This window comes from Mercenaria mercenaria, chromosome 4, assembly GCF_021730395.1.
Source record: "Mercenaria mercenaria strain notata chromosome 4, MADL_Memer_1, whole genome shotgun sequence".
In the NCBI taxonomy this organism is placed as follows: domain Eukaryota; kingdom Metazoa; phylum Mollusca; class Bivalvia; order Venerida; family Veneridae; genus Mercenaria; species Mercenaria mercenaria.
The window spans coordinates 25651678-25671307 of NC_069364.1; the positions used below are offsets into that span (position 1 = coordinate 25651678).

At 35.9% G+C, this 19630-nt stretch overlaps 2 protein-coding genes across 2 annotated transcripts in view; one reads left to right on the forward strand and one right to left on the reverse strand.

Annotated features, from left to right (window-relative positions):
• Positions 1–2277: 2277 nt before the first annotated feature.
• LOC128556274 (uncharacterized) lies at positions 2278–7212 on the reverse strand. Its single transcript, XM_053540803.1, has 2 exons — positions 5774–7212; positions 2278–5476 (listed from the first exon to the last, which is right to left on the reverse strand). The coding sequence occupies exons 1-2, from the start codon at positions 5898–5900 to the stop codon at positions 4728–4730; spliced, it is 876 nt and encodes a 291-aa protein (XP_053396778.1). The 5' UTR covers positions 5901–7212; the 3' UTR covers positions 2278–4727.
• A 6729-nt stretch (positions 7213–13941) lies between these two features.
• The window catches only part of LOC128556275 (uncharacterized), a 71590-nt gene continuing 65901 nt past the window's right edge, over positions 13942–19630 (forward strand). The window contains exon 1 of the mRNA XM_053540804.1: positions 13942–14383. Within this exon, the coding sequence (XP_053396779.1) occupies positions 14101–14383 (283 nt within the window). The 5' untranslated portion in view covers positions 13942–14100. The remainder of the gene's footprint in view (positions 14384–19630) is intronic.

The window sequence follows — 19630 nt, forward strand, 5'->3', positions numbered from 1 at the left end:
TATTCAGTCTCATTCCAACAACAAATTATAGACCAAAAAATCCAGTAAAGTTTACAAAATAACTTTATATAAACTTTTGAACTCGTTACACTTATTACCTTGCCTGGTGCCAGTTTTAAATTTGATTACTGCATAAGCTGATTTAGTCATTCACATTAATTCAATTACAGAACTGGAGTATGATACGTATATAGGTCTTAATCTGCTTATTCATTCCTAATCTTTAAGGTGTGTTTATTTTTGTTTGAAGCTTTTTGAGTAACTTTGATTTCAGCTGAAACTTTAGGCCAGTATTCTTTCTATCTTAAAAATATTAACCTTTACTTGATGCTAGAACGTCACTTGCCCTTAAATTATGGCAGGATAATTCCTGCAAGTTAGGAACTTGGCGGTTGTTTTTACATGAATTTCTCTTTTAAGATACTTGTAGTCAAATATAAAGTTTTAAACTAGCATTCAAAAAGAAAATTTTAATTTAGATGTTGATAAGCTCTTATCTCCAAACACAAGCGAGATCGTGAAATTCCTAATTTAGTCCGGCTTGGCGCCATGTAGTTATCTATTGGCCTTGTGAGATCTATAAAATGCGAAATTCGGGAAAAGAAATTGGATCAGTAGAAATAACATCATTGCTTTATTCCTAAACTTGGTGAGCCAGCAGTTAATTTCGTGCTGGGTACTAAGATAATACTGTTACTGTAATTCTGTAAATACTGGTCACAGAGGAGAAATAAATCATGAGAGATGATCTATCATCTCTCCATTTCCATGCGATATATCACTACCAGATATTTTATGATCATATTAGATAACTTCGCTTGACAAGCATTTCTCATCAGACTTTATCAGTTGAAATCAGTACTTAACTTTCTTCATGAAAGTGTCTTGGCTAACATCAACATATTAGAAAGGACTTAAACATACTACCACATGCTTATGTGCACGACACTTTGAAATTAACTGCCTAGACCACAACAATCACATGTACCATTTCAATTCGAGCACTCCATGTAAAAAAACACGAGGATCAAGATGGCCCTAGGTCGCTCACCAGAGCAACACCATAACAGTGTAAACATGTTTGACCTAATGATTTCATGGAAACAAATATTCTGACCAATTTTCATTAAAATTGGAGCAAAAATCTTGAGTGTAAATTTTGACATAGTGACATAGTTTTTGACCCCAGATGACCCATATTCGAACTTGACCTAGATTTCATCAAGGCTATCATTCTGACTAAATTTCATGAAGATCAATTGAAAACATACAGCCTCTATCGCATACACAAGGTTTTTCTTTGATATGACCTAGTGACCTAGTTTTTGACCCCAGATGACCCATATTCGAAATTGACCTAGATTTCATAAAGGCAACTATTCTGACTAAATTTTATGAAAATCCAGTGTAAAATGCAACCCCTATTGCATACACAAGGTTTTTCCTTGATTTGACCTAATGACCAAGTTTTTGACCCCAGATTACCCATTTTCAAACCTGACCTAGATTTCATCCAGACAAACATTCAAATTTCATGAAGATTCGGTGTAAAATGCAGTCCCTATTGCATACACAAGCTTTTTTTCTTTGATATAACCTAGTGACCTAGTTTTTGATCCAAGATGACCCATATCCGAATTTAACCTAGATTTCATCAAGGCAATTATTCTGACTAAAATTCAAGTAGATTAATTGAAAAATACAGCATCTATCGCATATACAAGGTTTTTCTTTGATTTGACCTAGTGACCGAGTTTTTGACCCCGGATAACTCCTTTTCAGACTTGGCCTAGATTTCTCAAGTTAATCATTCTGACAAAATTTCATGAAGATCAGTTGAAAAATACAGCCTCTATCTCATACACAATGTTTTTCTTTGATTTGACCTAGTGACCTAGTTTTTCATACCAGATGACCCATTTTTGAACTTGGCCTAGCTTTTATCAAGGTAATCATTCTGGCTATAATTCATGAAGATCAACTGAAAAATACAGCCTCTATCGCATACACAATGGTATTCTTTGATTTGACCTAGTGACCTAGTTTTTGACCCCAGATGACCCATTTTCGAACTTAGCCTAGATTTTATCAAGGTAATCATTCTGACAAAATTTCATGAAGATCAGTTGAAAAATACAGCCTCTATCGCATACACAAGCTAAATGTTGACAGACAGACAGACAAACAGACAAACAGACAGACAAACGACAGACAGACGCCGGACATCGATCGATCACAATAAAAATTGATGCATAAAGTAAAATAAAGTGAAAGACATACAAATTTACAACACTTTATTTCTTACTGCTTAGAAATTGTACGTGGTTTAACAAATGTAAGGTTGCGTAGACAAATGAGTGTATCATACAAAACGAATTGTCCATTAGCCTCAACAAAAACACCTTAAGGAGGTAGGTTACCTTCATATTTGTATGTGCGCATGTCCAACCGGAAGCTAACATGACGATTTACGACGACGTTTACGACAAACTAAATGTGTTTGTATATTCATTCTTCTGAAAACAAATCATGAACCTGTCTTCGATCTGATGCTTTATGGTTTAATAATGCAGAAATAATGAATAAATTGCCGCAGAAACGCTTCAAAACAATGTTGCCTTAAAATGACGTCACTGACGTCATGACGTTACGTGTCAGTTACCGCGCAAAATTAATAGCTTTTATCTTGAAAATACGTTATTCTGTGCAATATCTATACTTTAACTATTTTCAAATAAACATTATTTGCTGAAATATTTTTTATGAGTCTTTTTCTCTGAATAATAATCAATATTTTGCTTCTTTTATGTAGTTATATTAAAATGTTATGCGGAATGTAAGAAAATGGGCGACGGTAACCAATGTTTTTTGGAATATAGTTGGGTGAAAGGTTACTTGTTACGGCCATTTTCCAAATAGAAAATCTAGCAGTTTGTTTGTAATACCTATTTTTCAGGTTCCGTTGATAATTTGTTACTTATATACTAAAACTAAGATCTAAAATTGTTCAAATTTCAGTAGAAAATTGTGGTTTCTTGAATTGAATTGATGTTACCATGGAAGCGAAGCCCGTGACCTATGTATCTAAATGTAAAATTCAAAAGCGTTGACACTGGTCTGTTTAAGAAACACAGCTTCGGCTTTTTATTTTCATTTCAACTATATCTATGAGAATAATATAAGCATGCTGAACGATTTTTCCATGAAAAATGCCAGACAAGGGGTACTGCTGTCAGTATTCTAAGCTGTGAAATTTGTTTGAATAAATGCAAATAATACGAAAATATAACTTACGTTAGAAATAATACGTTTTAAAGCTACATCAACTAGAAAGATAATCTTATTCAATATTTTTTTATAAGAAATAACGACAAAAAGCAAGATATAAGCTATTTTAAACATCTCTGTTGCCATGGTTACTTTAAACTTTAAGAAAAGTAGGGTACCGTGTAAAGTGCTTGGTATTTTGCTAATAATATTACCCAAATATTCCATGTCGGTCATTAACAGAATGGCACTGAAGCCGTCGAAAACCCCTATTTTTATACATAGTTGTTTAAAAATGAGAGAAAATGCGTTACCATGGAAACACGAGCCCCGCGACATATACATTTTAAGCTTATATTAGAAAGCTAACGTGCATACTAGTAAAATTATCAATTATGCAGACATCTACGGATATCAATGAAACTAAGATACACTGAAAAGTGTTAAATATCCGTATTTTCCTTCTTCTTTCAATATGAAATACCTTTGGAGGGTCATGTTCTTCAAACCTGGATAAAAATTGAACTTGAAGGGACAGAGACAAACGAAATTGAGATTGTAGCAGTTAAAACTTCATATTACACAAAATAAAAAAAAATGCTACGGTTCAACTAATTCGAATTTACCCTTGTAACAAGGTAACCTACCTCCTTAACGGCCAACAAAAGTTAACATCGTGCAAGCTTAAAAAACGGTCATGTACCATGTTGAAAGTATCCAGTTTGAAAGTATTGCCTGGCATTGTTCCTTAACAATTGTTCAGTTGACCAACACAAAATATTCAATGTCTAAACCGACATTGCACTAAGAATACTGAGAAATTGGAGTAATTACGATAATTTATGAAAACATGCGTTATTTCTAGCACAACGTAATGTTTCCATAAGCCGACCACATTAAAAGTTCGAAAATTGATACCAACCTTAATATGAATAATAATATGAATGTTTCATTACCTTTGCAGCTCGTATATTAAAATATCAAACGGAATACGATATGAAATATGAGTATAACGATCAAACGGATATATATATATATATGCTGTAAATGCCGATATTGTTCAGTGTTTCAAATCGATATTGATTTTTTATAGTTAGGTATCTCTTTTGAATTCATATAAACAAATTGGTCTTTATCCCTAAACGAATATTTAATACGAGTCTATGGGGATTATATGCAAAGAGGTCCACTACTTCATTAGCAATTTACATCGGTAACAACGACACTATTATTTGCAAAAGCCACATTAAATCAACTGATTACGCATGCAGTCAAATGATATACAAATGCGTGAATTGAGAAGATACGCCCACATGCATTGTTTTGTGAACATAACGCTTCCTTCCACCAAACCAAAGCATCACAGCCACCAGACTATTTTGCGGTTTTTACTTGTCATACTAGCCTTTAATGTCCAGGCCATTTTTTAATGAATTCGCTATCTAACCTAAAATTTGGAATTACAGTATCTGGTCACCCCCAATATTTCCAATTTGATGTACATTGTCTTTCCAGAATTCATGATACTGACTCAGTTTACCTGCATCAATCACTTTGTCAATATCTGCTTCCCGGATTGATCTTTCCATCTCTTCTGTAGGTATGTACTCCCACAGCCGCAATATTGGTCTCTCTTCCGTCAAGTGCAGAATCAACAAACACATTTTCAATTTTGCTGGATCTGCCAGACCGTTTTGTATGATCAGTATTTTACACATTGCCAGTTCAGCAATATCTAATGGTCTTGGTGTATCTAGTCCTGTAACTTTTATATTGATAGCGTAAGTTTTACCATCTTTGCAACAGAGTGCATCAACCTGGCCGGCAAGCACTCGGACAAAGTTTGAAACTTTCACATGACCTGTGAGTTTTACGCCCACGGCTTCAAAAATCTCCCACCAAGATTCGATCTTTCTTTCAAACAGCCGGCAGAGATTTCCACAAAATGATTGTTCACTGGCTTCTGTAGATTTCTGAGTGATTTGTTTGAACATGTCTTCTGCTCCCTTGTGTTTCATCAGTTGAAGCATAGCGGTGTAGAACTGTTGTCCCTGGTGCTCCCTGGACACGTTCTTTAGGAATTCTCTGTATCGACTCCTGTTCTTCTCGTGCTTGTGAAGATCCAGACGACATGCTTCCTTGCGTTGCAGAAAGGTTTCCCACCTTGATTTTCTCCCTGCGTTATACGTGCAGGTGACAAGTTCTTCGCCTGAAAAAAAAAATGAAAATGTAATATGGAAAATATATCAAAATCTCATTAGTAGAATGTAAAAGTTTTTTTCCAACTCTTAAAATGGAGCTTCCTGGAAACATACTTGTTTACTCGTGTAAAATTTATTTGTTCATAAAAATGACATTAATTGTAATGAATTTTACGGAAGGTATTTCTTGTCTCCAATTACGAGCATTGCAGCCTCTCAATGGTACAGACAGGGATGTTATATTTTTCAACAAACTATTAGTAAAATACAGAAATAAATGTAAACAAACAATATCTATAACCAACCTAGGCATTCTACTGCAATGAAAATCTTCATGGTAGTGAGGTCATACGTTCTTGAAAGTTTTTCAAGACGCCTTTTGAGCTCGTCGTCATAACGTATCAGCGAAGTGGTTGATGACATTTTCGACATTTTTATCCAATGTAATTGTGTTGTTTTTTGTAAACTTCGACACAATTTTACGGGAATAAAACGATTGGTTTGCAAATCGAAATCTCGATGATTAAGCTGATTTTACATCCTTGTGGCAAGTTTTTTTCTCGTCTGCTGCGTAATAATTAACAAATCCACCTCAAAAATAATTCCTTTTCTATTTTTTTATACACTGCTGTCTATATAAAAACAAACAAAAAATGTTGGTATCTTTTTTCACGTTTTTACACCTCTGTATGTGGTATTAAGGGAAAAAAACGGTTTTATATAGGAAATCAACACCTATATCTGTCACATTACTCATTCACTTTGCATTGTTTTACATATCTGAAGCCTAATTTGTCATGTGTGGTGATTTCACTTTAATTTCATTCGTCAAATTTGCACTCCTACTAATTTACGTAAGATAATGGTTGACTTTATAACATGAATAATCCGTTCAAAATCGTTGTTTACAAATAAATAATTCGATTTTTCTTTTCATTAATACTGGTTGATATTCTATAATACTATAAGTAAGTTGCGTTAAAGCTATATTACCTACACAATAAAAGGTTTGAATAACCAATTTATCTCATTTGAAAAAATCCATTCAACCAGGCGGCACCTGGATTTAGTTCAAATATTTCATTAAAAGACCCACACTTTTTATGATCGTTTTACTATCTACTATTTACATACAACGATCAATAGAAATATATCATTCAGACTTCTTTCGTAAACATTCCTCGTCATTTGTGCAGTAGCTAGAGATAAACTCCCTGTCTAAACCTTCACTTGTGTCTATAAGAGTTTATTTGCACAAACTTTCAATGTCCTTAATGTATATATTCCTGTTTTTATTGCAAATGTAATACAAAGTTTAGTGTTATAGGTCCTCAAAGTTGTCACTCGATCCTAACTACCTAGTGTAACGATATATTCTGTATTCCTGTATATATTAATTCCTGCATATATATTTACGTAGACTATTTATTCTTAGATTTACGGAAACAAATCTAGTTTAACATGCAATATTAAATGCGAGTTCACTAATCATGTTTTGTATCGGAATGCTCGACATCAATTAAGTCTCCCTCTGGGATCTTTAACACTAATTCCATATATAATTCTCCAGCCTTGTTCAACACATTTGATCGTTGACGTTTATTGAATTCACGACAAATTGTGCAAAAATCGTTCTAGGTTACAGATCAATACATCATTTACAAATGTTTATCATAGTTTTGTATAGCATTGCAATGGTATTGTGTGGGAAACAATGTACACCCGGTCCAGTATCTACCCGCGAGACAAGTCCGAACATTGAATTGTTTTTGAAGATTATTAAAAATACAGATGTAACACCTAAAGTCTTATATCGATTTACCCGCAAAATATATGTTTATTGAACTGATTTTTGATCATAAACATCGGAATTCCTGTGCTCAGTAGGTATTCAGTTTGACAATCTTATCAACCTCTGTAAAGAAGAATTAGTCAGCATATTTCATTTGGTATATTTATCTCAGATATTCCTCGGTAAAAAAGACACCAGTCGTTTCGCGTACTCAATGCTCTCGAAAGGTACATATCTCTCCTACCCGATTCGATTGCAAACATACTTCATATGCCTTTCGATAAATTTGCAACATTCCCAGTCAATATATAAAACAGTTTCATGACTTTGTTGTATGTTTGCTCCATGAACTTTCACGTTTACACCCGACATGGCATTGGATATGTCAGTATAATTAACTCTTTGAGCTTCGAAATAATCTTTCAGTCGCAGTGCTATCAATCACAGAAAACATCTCGAGTAAGTAGCATTCCTACTCCTATTTAGTAAAGTAGTTACAGATCGAGGAAGTTGGTCATTTCGATGCTACTTCCCTGGTTATTTATGTTATTGATATTTAAACCTTTGGAAAAAAGAAGTTTGTGTATACGTTTGGTTGCTCCTTTGCAAAATGTGTGTGGAGCAAACTACAAAGGGTATTGGGTCACCCGTACCCGTAAAGTTTGTGACGCAAACTACTTAAAACAATCTTTAAGGGATTGCAATGAAACTACTGTTGATCTTCATGAAGTATAGTAATGCGTGACATATATTTTTCTTGGGTAGACGAATCGGGACACTGCACATGTGGACGCTCATTCCTCTTAATTTTGTGTTTTGGAGCAAAGTACTTCAACAGTTTTAAATGAATTGCCAAACACATGTTAATTATGAAGAAAATATACGTGTAGAATATATATTTGGGTTGTTTTGAGGAAAAAGTTTTCCACCTTCAAATACTTTTTCCTTACTTATTACAATTTATCTGGTAATTTTACAAAAGTTAATGTCACTTGAGATACCTCTTCATCCCTACCCCACATATCTATACATGTAGTTTTGTTTTAAATATGTTTATTCAGGGCGTGGAGTGGGGATGGGGAGGGCATTAATCACATCCAATGATAGATCTAGTCTACTTCTGTTACACAATGCACTTCGAACTAGGTTCGTTCAAACAATGCTATTTCTGTCTAACAATCATACTCTAGTCATTTCCTTTAACATTATGTTTCCGAGTAAGTACAGTACATATCTACGAATCAAATTGGACATGACAATGCTACATCTGTCTCAAGTTATGCATGATGCTACCACAAGCTTTCTCGCGTCAGATGCGTCATAAAGTTTAATCTATCTATGTTTCACATCTCTGCCTGGATGGGTCGAATCGTATGATACTATGATCTGGGCCCGTATTCATAAAGCTCCTTAGGGAAAATTAGGGACTAACTTAGGGAAAAGTTCCAAAGCATTTTGTGGACAATTGTTGAGATATTTGGAATGTCTAACAATATTGTCTCATAGAGTCTGGCATAGTAATGAAGATTGTCAATAACTCTTATAAAGTTTACAATTTTCTTTTGTGCTATATTGTTGAGGAAATTTTACAAAGTTAACGATTTTCCTAAGTTTTCTCCTTAGGAGCTTTATGAATACGGGCCCTGATCTCTATCTTAAAATGCTTCCCCTATCAGTAATGTCTCTTTCTTACAATGTGGTCTGGGTTGACAAATATGTGCACCGCTAACAACTATTTCAATATAAATTTCGTGTCAAAATGCTACAATCTTACAATGCTGCCTGATCACAAGGCTTCTAGAGACAGTGGAATATATATAACACAACCTGTGTCTCGCAGTCCACTTTGCGATACCTTCATCACAATGCTGCGTGTATCTCACAGTTCAGCTTAGACCGGTCGTATATGCATTATGCTACCACGTCATGATGTTTCTCGTGCAAGTTGTCTCATCGCAATCACAATGCTGCCTAGGTCAGTCGAGTACTAGCATGCATAATGGCACGTGTACTTTACAATGTTTACCATGACAGTTCATCACAGTTCTGCATCTATCTCACAATTCTGTGTGGATCAGTCAAGTACACATAATGCTTTTTTGTCCCATGTCTTTCGTGACGTTCTGTCTAAGTCAGTCAAGTATGCATAATGTTACATCTACTTCACAATGGTCCCCGAGTCATTTTGTGTCATTACAACACAATGCTGCCTAGGTTAGTTGAGAATGCATAATGATACATTCTGCTTCAAAATACTTCCCTACTACGAACTGCTAGTTGTTTCATCACAATGCTTAATGCATTGCATAATTCTGTCTAGGTCAGTTAAGTACGCATAATGCCATATCTGCTTCCAAATGCTTTCCCTGATAGGTGTGTCATCGCAATACTGCATACATTCAAACAAATCTGCCTAAGTCAGTTGAGCATGCATATTCACAATCTTTCCCCTGCCAGTTGTTTCATCACAATTTCACAATTCTGTCTCGGTCAGTTGAATAACTATACTTCACAATGTTTCCCCGTGTCAGTTATGTCAACACATCTAACACTGCTGCTTGGGTCAGTCAAACCTCTATCTGACAATACTTTTTCTGTCAGTTGCGTCATCATATAAGATTCTTTCACTGGTTATAGGTGCAGATGGGAATTTCCGGCCTCGAGGGTAACTGTTTAGGCGGTAACGAGGTTCCTACCGAGTTACCGCCTAAACAGTTATCCGAGAGCCGGATATTCCCATCTGCACCTATAACCAGTGACAGAATCTTTTTCTTGCATACCGATATCAAGATATAATAATAAAAATAAAATCAGTCGAACGGCTTTCTTTTTAGAACTATTTCTTATAGCAGCGTATTTAAACAAAGCGCGGGAAATCAACGTCCGTAAACAGGAAAGACGTCATAACGTTTCAAAGACAAATAACAATGTTTAGTTCCGGTTTTGTTTTATCAGTTCCAGCGTAACGTTATGAATTTTTGATAAAATAACGTGTTTTGAATCGAGAAATATACTATCAGGAACAAAGAGGAACTGTCAAGGTATCGGATTTTTATTCCGTTTTTCGAAACAGAATATAAATAACTACATAAATCTTCTACATATATGTAGTTCGTAATACGTCATTTAAAGCACGAGAGTCATCTTACACCCCGGGGTGTAAGATGGATTTTTCCAGCACCGGTAAAAATACCGGAAATCCCCGTCTGGTATGCAAGATTATTATACCTCACTTTTGTCTACAATGATAAAATCCCATTACCCATAAAAGAGATATTATGACTATCAAACACATTTTCAAACTTTTTGCCACGTGACCGAGCGAAAGTGACTGTCATGTCATGTGACCGCGCTGATATTTTGAATGTCATATAAGGGCAAATAACTGCTTCAATGTTTTCAGCCAAATCATGAAATGATTGCCTCCCTTGTACACATATAGTAGTGACGTCACTGTTTAATGTGTAAACAGACGATTCAGACAAAAGTTAAAACAGTTGAATTAAATGAATTAAAAACTTTTTTTTTACTTTTTTATGTACTTAATTTTGTTCGGTATAATAAAATAAATATCATATGGCAGCGTGTGTGACATTGATATTGTCAACCCTCGAAACAGAATGTCACCACTCGGCTTTCGCCTCGGGTGACATTCTGCCCTCGGGTTGACAATATCAATGTCACACACGTTGCCATATGATATTTATATAATATTGCTTCTACCCGTGATAATTGTGTATTTATCTCACAGTGATGCGGTACCCCTGCCTAACCGAATGTAGATAATGCTTCCTCCATTTCAACATATTATTCATCTGTATGTACATTTGTACATCATATTGTCAGACTTGACAATTCTGTGATAGCAAATGTACAAAGAGAGTAAAAAGTAGAATGGTCAAATGTGTATGGTGCTAAGTAAAAGACAGAAAAAGAAATAGTGTAAAAGTGATACCCAGCTACATTGTACTTTTCACACCATCAGGACATGACCAGTTCGACTACCGTGGCAGTGACAGGACGAATAGCTCAAGCCCTCGTTTGGAGCTACTTAGTAGCTGTGACAGAGTCCAGTTAGAAGGTCAGAGAGTTCCTTAGCAGGATACTCAATGGAAAAAGCGGAACTTGTAGCAGTCAGCTGATGTTCGATATGGAAGGTATCTGTTGCTGTGTGAGGATTTTGGGCAAGACATTCGCCGGCGCCAGGTAGTCCTCATGGTCTATGGTCACAAATTGTAGAGCATAGTGATGACATGAATCCTGACATAACGGACACACTGCTGGTGTTAAAATACCGATTTGTAGCAAAGCGAGCTGCCCTTAGATGTAACATTTCTATTTTCTTGGTCAGTGATTTCTGGTGTAGGTTCCAAACAGTCGAGCACTGTTCAAGAGTGGAACGTACTAGATGTTGTAGGCTTGTGTCTTTCTTTCCCGACTGGTCTTATGCAAGTTACGTCGTAGAAAGCCGGGCATGTTTGTAGACTTTTTGGATACCCTGTCAACGTGAGGTTTCCATGAAAGGTCAGACTGTATAATTATCTACACCGAGATATTTTGATGTCCGCTCCAGTGCCGATGTATACATCTATTAGCCTGTATTGTGCTTGTAATGGTGATCTTGACCTTGTCACTCTATTGGCACTCTAAAGTCCATGCCCCATGTCAAGTCCTACTTGGCCAGTGTATCCAGATCTTTTTGTAGCAGTTGTAGCATGTTGAACCAGTCGTCTGCGAAGAGGCGCGTTCTTAAATGTAGTCCTTCAGGAAAATGAGGAACAGGATGGTCCTAGTATTCATCCCTTGAGACACCGCTGATGACTGGGGACAATTCTGAATACTGACCGTCAACGAATGCTCTCTGGGTCCTGTCAGTTCCATTTATGTGTTTGACGTATAATGCCATAACGGTGGACTTCCTTCAGCAGCCGTTGGTGTGGGACTCGGTCAAATGCCTTGCTGAAGTCCAGGATTATCGTATCCGTTTGTATCCGCTTGATGAAGCCAGCTCATGAAAAAGTGTTAGTAGCTAGATTTCACAGCTCCTCTTTGCTCTCAATCCATGCCGGCAATAATGGAGGATATTGTATTGTCAAGTTGCTTCTGGCTTGAAATAATGTGCTCAAGTACCTTGCAACATAGGCTAGTAAATGAATCAGGTGTGTGGTTGGCTGGATCTTGTCTGAAAACTTTTTTGTAAATTGTTGTGACATTGGCTAGTTTCCACTCGTACGGAATCTTGCCTTCGTCGAGGGAATGGTGTAATATCATGGTCAAGATTGGTGCTAAGTGTTCAGCTCAGTCTTTGAGTATCCTTGCAGATACGCTGTCATGACCTGAAGCTTTCCTTCGGTTGATGAGCTGAAGTAATGTCATAATAATGGTGCATCTATCTCAGACTGATGCCTGGATCAGTCGACTGTGCGTAATGATACCTCTGTCTAGTCGAATATCGCACATATAGCACTACATTCTCCGACTTTCGAAATAAGTTCGGCGATGAAAGCTGCACCACAGCTCATTGCTTTATCGTCACTTTTTGGTGGTGGAACTAGCCGTGCACTATGCTGTACAAATTCTTGTGGACTGTTACTCAAAATCCTCCTATACGGTCAGCTTCTTTTCTGCTACACTTGAAATGGGCAAACGTAATCGCACTATGTTCTGTCAGTGTTTTTATCTTTAAAACATGTAAGAGAGACAGTTGTACAACTTATTTTAATTCAGTCGCAAGTGTACTCGTGCTCTTCTGGATTGAGGCGATCGCCGATGATGATGATGATGATGATGATGATGTTGATGACGATTGTGGAAAACATTTGCGTAATTGCAATGCTGCCTTGGCTTATAAACTTGTCAAATGTCTTTGCAGTAGTGCGACTTAGGATGGGAGGTAACTCGTAAGCGCTTGTTTGTGCTTCACTACCATATTTTACAACGACGGAATAAAAAAAACAATTAAAGTAGCTACTGTATCATAATTAGTCAATTGTCATATTGATGTCATTTAGATCATAAAAAGTGAAGCAGATCAGCTGATACCGCCGACGGCGACGTCTTTGACAGATTGTTACAAAATTCAAAATCTTATCAGTTTATTAAATATGGCACTGTCAGTCAAATTTTATTGCAGTCGCCGTTCTGTCTTTAGGGACATCACAGGCAGAAATATAGAATAGAGGGAAAAAATGGTTTCTAAAAATTGGCGTCAGTTAGCCTAGCTAGAAGGTCTGTGGAGATTCAAATACAAGAAAATAAAAAAAAATATTGTTAATAAAAGCTGTTGGATATGTTGGTTTACAAATTGATTTTCGTGACTGTGCGGTTGAAATAAAAAATAATTTCTTCCAGAAATTGGCGCCAAATACACAAGGTATTGATTTAGAGCAGGTGAAATTTCTCCAATATTTCTGCGACATTTCTTAATTTGTCTTTAATATTTGGCGGGAATTTGTACCTTGCTTAATGACCTACGGCACATAGAAGCTTACAACACCTAAAGGTGCTCCTGACTGTGTGCATCTCTAACAAATGTATCGGTAGGATTTTAACCGTTTTTGTCTGCTTCTTTTCTTGTAAAATCCAAATTAAAGAGGTTTTCCGAGAGCCTGCGGTCATTGGGTCAAACAAATCACCGACTGACACACATTTACGGTAGAGTAATTTAGATGAAAGGGACCGCTACTACTTACCGGCGTGGTAAACGCTATCGATAGAATAGCCGAAACAAACTTCATTCAGTTGTCGCACTGTTTGAAATGGCGACAGTATGTTTATACGATACAGGTGATATTCTACGGTGATTAAAATGTGAGGTTCAGTGTGTTGGAATTTTAAAACATGCCGTTTGGGTGCAGGAATATAGAACCCAGCCGATTAGGGGCTCATGATGTCCCGCAGGATGAGGAATCTGAAAGAAAAAGGGTTTTATCTACAGTGGCTAATAACGCTATAGTTGGGGCTCTTTTACAACTTTCGAGTCTGGTACGACACGCGGATGATCTTTTCTGTGACCTCTCAGACGAGTGCCAAAAAGTTGTAGAACGGACAGAGAAAATATCAAAGAGAATAAATGGGCTGGGTGCTGCTGTTTTTAAGTTGGATGCGAAACAAGCGAAGATCCGTAAGATTTATATTATCAGATTTGTACTTGTATACACTATATAGTATATAGGTATGTGTCAATTTGTACCAGTAACCAGGTGTTCTACTGATCAGAGTGAATGTTTGAATATTAATTAAAAGTCAAAGCTTTGAAATCCAAAGCTTCAGTAAGAGGAAATTTTTAATACACTCGAGGGTGGAATTTTTGATTAAAAGAAATAAGGAAATATCTTTCTTATTGATTGTTAAGTTGTGACATTATGGCCTTTGCAAGGTGCAAATATGGTAACCTTACTCATTTAGCTTATCAGGATGGCTTGTTTTAAAATTCTGATGTTTTACAGTTGCCATCCCAGCAACCAGCTGAAAAATGAATTATAATTAATGCTGTCTCAGAATAGTAGAACTACAAAAATGGTAAACTTTTTTATATGAAAGAACTAAATAGAGAGATCCTTTTTATATTTAAATTTAGAAAAGAAATGTCATTATAGGACATACATTTATTTTTAAATCAGTTAAATCCCATTGAGAGGCCATAATTGTGTTGAGGCTTTAGTTTAAATAAGGAAGTGTCCAAAAATTTTCACTATAAGTCATTCACATAATAATTAATATTATAAAATGTACACCAAAATGGAATTTTAAGAACCTTAACTGAATAAAAAAATAAATTGTAAAAAAATTGAATGGAAATTTCATGAAACCATTGAACAAGAACAGACATAAATTGTATTTCTATATTTCTATAGATGGGTTGCTGACTTTTGTTTGGGAAAGCTCTTTTTCTACAAATTGGTGGTTAATTTTATCTGTGCTAATGCAAAAAAAAAAAAAAAAAAAATGAAAATGAGTCCAGGATACTTGTGCAGTTCCTAAGCTTATGGTGTTCTCCAAGTTCATGTCTTGTATCTATTTCATTCTTTGATGTCAATGTCTATATGAGTAAATATCTGAACAATAACAAGGTACCATTAACATCACCCATTCATGTATATTTCTATATATTGTGACATGGCATTGATATACTTGTATTTCTGTAATATGCTATGCTCAGGGATTTCCATTAAGGGCTGAGGGGGTTGAGGGATGGTGGTCTGAAGCCATAGCTGTAAGTTCTCCCATTTACAACTTCATCTGCTACACGCAACTTAAGTCTCAGACCTCAATCTACATTGCAACTTCCTTCTTCTACTGAAGTTATTATTGAAACCTTTGTAATAAAATCTGTAAAAAGATCCTTTGCCCCCCCTAACACCGGCTTAAGTGGAAGTTGCGGAACTCTATTAGACTATTACACATATGTTGAATTGACTCCATGATCACAAAGCCACTGTACATTTTTACCCAAAAAATTAGTATCAAAATTCCATATGCATGTAAAACCCCATACCGATTCAGAAACTAAACAAAGGGCTTTGGTTTGGACTTGCTTCTGTCAAACGGTGTCATGCAGAGTTAAATATGGCGAGACCCATTTGTATGCAGTAGTGAAAACCTAATAGATTTGTTTGACATTTTTATTGCACATGTTACTGTGTCATACCTAACTGGTAGCAACTACTGACACATTGTGACAAACAATTATACCAGCTTTAATCCCATTATCTGGGCCAGACAGATTTTACAACAAAAGTCTTGATTATCTTGACTAAAATTAAAGCTACTGGTTCACAGATAGAGTAAACTTTCATGAAATGTATCAGTTAAAACCATATGACCACTAATAAACACCCCATTGGTTTAATACATTTTGGAAAAATGCAGGAGACTCCTGGAGACATTGGTCATTCTTTATGTTTTATTTTCATTGTATTTTTAAAACCATGAACCACATTTCAGTTATATTAATGAATAAAGAAATTATTATACATATGTTATAAATTACTGTTTTTAGATCTGATGTAGTGTACATGTAGCATGCTATGTGACAAGAAGTTTAACAGAAAAAGATACAATAATGATTTTTCTTCTTTTTTCTTGCCCCCCCCCCCCCCCCCCCCCCCACCAAAAACAACACAAGAAAACAACAACAAAAAACTGTGAACATGTTGCTTTAGAACTGTTGACTAGAATGTTATTGTCTGCAGCAGTCCAGGGCAAGGTGATACAGGGTACTTCAATACCTTCTCGAAAGTTAGATACCCTGGCATTTCACACTCTTTTCAAAGCAGGGGATTTATGCTTTGCATAATATATTAATAAAATTTCACTATATTTAACTGAATATAGACCATCTGTCATAGGGAATTTTTTCACATTTCTGCATTTGCAATATTAGAGACAACTATTCTTTCTATAATAGGAAGTTGTTATGTTAAACATATATTAATGTGAATGATTTAAAATTTTGTTCTCTTGCTGCTTCCTTAGATGATACAAAAAAAATTTATATAATTTAACACATTTTTTTTTCTAGTTATATATCCGCTTATTGAATGTGGGGCCTCTGTGGCCGAGTGGTTAAGGTCGCTGTCTTCAAATCACTTGTCCCTCACCGATGTGGGTTTCAGCCTCACTCGGGGCATTGAATTCTTCATATGAGGAAGTCATCCAGCTGGCTCACGGAAGGTTGATGGTTCTTAGTAACCTAGGTGCCAGCTCGTGATGAAATAATGCACGGAGGGTCAGCTGAGGTCTTCCTCCACCATCAAAGCTGGAAAGTCGCAGTATGACCTATAATTGTGTGGATGCGTCGCTGTGTAACAAAACAAAAACTTATTGAATGTCTTCCTGGTCAATAATCCGAAGGTCTTTCACCAGGAAGACTTTCAATAAGTGTGTTATTATATGATCTAAGAAATGAATGTTCTTAGTTTTGTTTTTCAAGTTTTGATTTTAGCTCACCAAAATGTAGTCTTGAAGTTGAATTATAGACACGGCCATGCAATGACATAAACTAACTATGGACCAACAATTATAATACAGGAGTAAGGTCACTTGAAATAATCTTACATGGTACGTAAGTTACAAGACATTACAGCTAAGTGCTTAAAAAGTCATTCCTAGCTATAAGTATATATAATATTAGAGTGCAGTTTGTAAGTAAATTCCTGTATATTAATTTTGAGTAGTCAATCATTTGTACATTAATAAACAGAAAGAAAAATAAATCCTCTGAAAAACTAAGCGCTATGTCACGATTTTGGACTAGTTACCTGTAGGTAAAATTCTTGTTGAAAACACACTTGTTTAGATTAACCTTAATGGATGATAAATGTTTTTTGTTAAGATAAATATCATATGACATCTGTCATCTTAAGTTTATAGTTTAGTTTACAATGGTGTCCAAAATGATCTAAATGGACACTTGGGATGATGTATATTATCTTCTGTGGCCATCAGCTTCATACCTTATAGTACTGTCATCAATAGTATAGCCTTGAGCATACAAAAACACTTGTAATGCTGCGGTGGTCACTCATAATTGAGTTACAGGAGATTAATTATCACTGATAATTAAAATGATCTCTATGAACGTAATTTTATAAATAAAAAATATTCTGTACGCACCAAAGGCACCCTTAAACAGCCTGTACAAAGCACCAGAACCACAATCCCTGAAACGCCACTACAGCAGACTAACAAGCACAAGGCGACAAAGCCCAGCATCTGCTTGGTCCGAAACCCACCGCATGCCACAAGACAGGGTCATCATGCAAAAGGTCACTGTAATATTACAGTCATGTGCATAATGTATAATATTGGGTTTTGGCCTTGGTGTGATTTAATCGTTAAATCTAGCGATTATGCACTTTAAAAGTCATTTCAGCTCATCTGTAACTTTTACCATGAACGTTGGGGACAAATATGACTTTTATGTAAACTTTCAGTATATCACAGTTTTTCTTTGCTGTTAACCGGGTGCTAAGAAATTTAACACTTGTTAACATTAAGTGTTTTCTATCATTCATCTCATCACTCTTGTATTGTCATTTTTATGCAAATTTCAGTATTTTTCCTTAAAAAGTACAGATAAAATTGTAACAAGTTGACAACCTATATGTTTATACAGCTGCAGGTTGACCCCAGTCAGATTGTAGATTATTATCCCAATCAGAAATCATGTTGCAAAGTAAACTTGACTGCTGAAGCTGGGATGGACACACGCTGGTACTGTTTCATTTTCACTTAATTAAAATGATAATTATTAGTATTTTGTGATAATTCTTATTGAACAGTTTAAAGACTTCAGTACTTGCATCAGAAAGCTGAGCAAAGTGGTAGAGTGTCATCTTTTTGTGCAGAAGCCACCGTCTTGGGTTCACTCCCAGCTAGCCATGTCATATCAAAAACATACAATGTAGCAACTTAGATAGGCGCACAGGCAGCATTCTGTTCTCTCATGGCAATGAGAATAAATTGAACCGCGCCATGAGAAAACCAACATAGTACGTTTGCGACCAGCATGGATCCAGACCAGCCTGTGCATCCACGTAGTCTGGTTAGCATCCATGCTGTTCGCTTTCAAAGCCTATTGCAATTAGAGAAACCATTAGCAAACAGCAAGGATCCTGACCAGACTGCACGGATGTGCGGGCTGGTCTGGATCCATGCTGGTCGCAAAGGCACTATGTTGGTTTTCAAATGGTATGGCTCAATTAGAGATTAGAGTGATTAATCTTATTTCGCAATTGACATAAATCTATTGTCGTGCAAAATGGGGCAATGGCATTTATTATTCCATACAGCATGTCAGTTTCAGCAATTGAGTTGTCATCAAGTTTTTCAACTTTGAAATGATCAATGTTTTTGTTGGTTTCATATTTAGTAAAACTTTTGTATACTCAAGTTAACAAATTTATCGGAGAGCTAAATCTCAGTTCGCTTCACAAAGAAACTGCATTGTATTTACGATTTATGCGAAAACATTGAATGGCTTTATCTGATATTTTATTCACGTTTCAGTGCATCGAAGTGTCACAGCGTCAATCTATCTTGCAGTGGTTTGAAAAATTATTTAGTAGCAATAATAACGTAAAGAGTGTTTGAACTGCTGTAAATAAAACAGAATCTTCAGGTGTTTCGGTATGAAATAGGTCTTTATATTTCCAGACAATGAAAGGAGTAAGTCGATACAGTCGTCCGCAAATGCGGTACATCGACAAAGTCATTAACAAAATACTTGAATTGTCTGACACACATTTTCTGCTGATTGATAGGCAGATTTGTTCCTATGGTGACTATATTCAAACTTCAATTAAGTTATTTTAATCATTATACGGTCCCTACAAAACAGAAGCTGAATACGCCAGCGTTGATATTT

Coding starts and splice junctions, on each gene's coding strand:
- LOC128556274 (XM_053540803.1), bottom strand. CDS start 5,900: ATGTCGAAAATGTCATCAACCACTTCGCTGATACGTTATGACGACGAG. Junction 5,477..5,773: donor CATTGCAGTAGAATGCCTAG/GTTGGTTATAGA, acceptor TTTTTTTTTCAG/GCGAAGAACTTGTCACCTGC.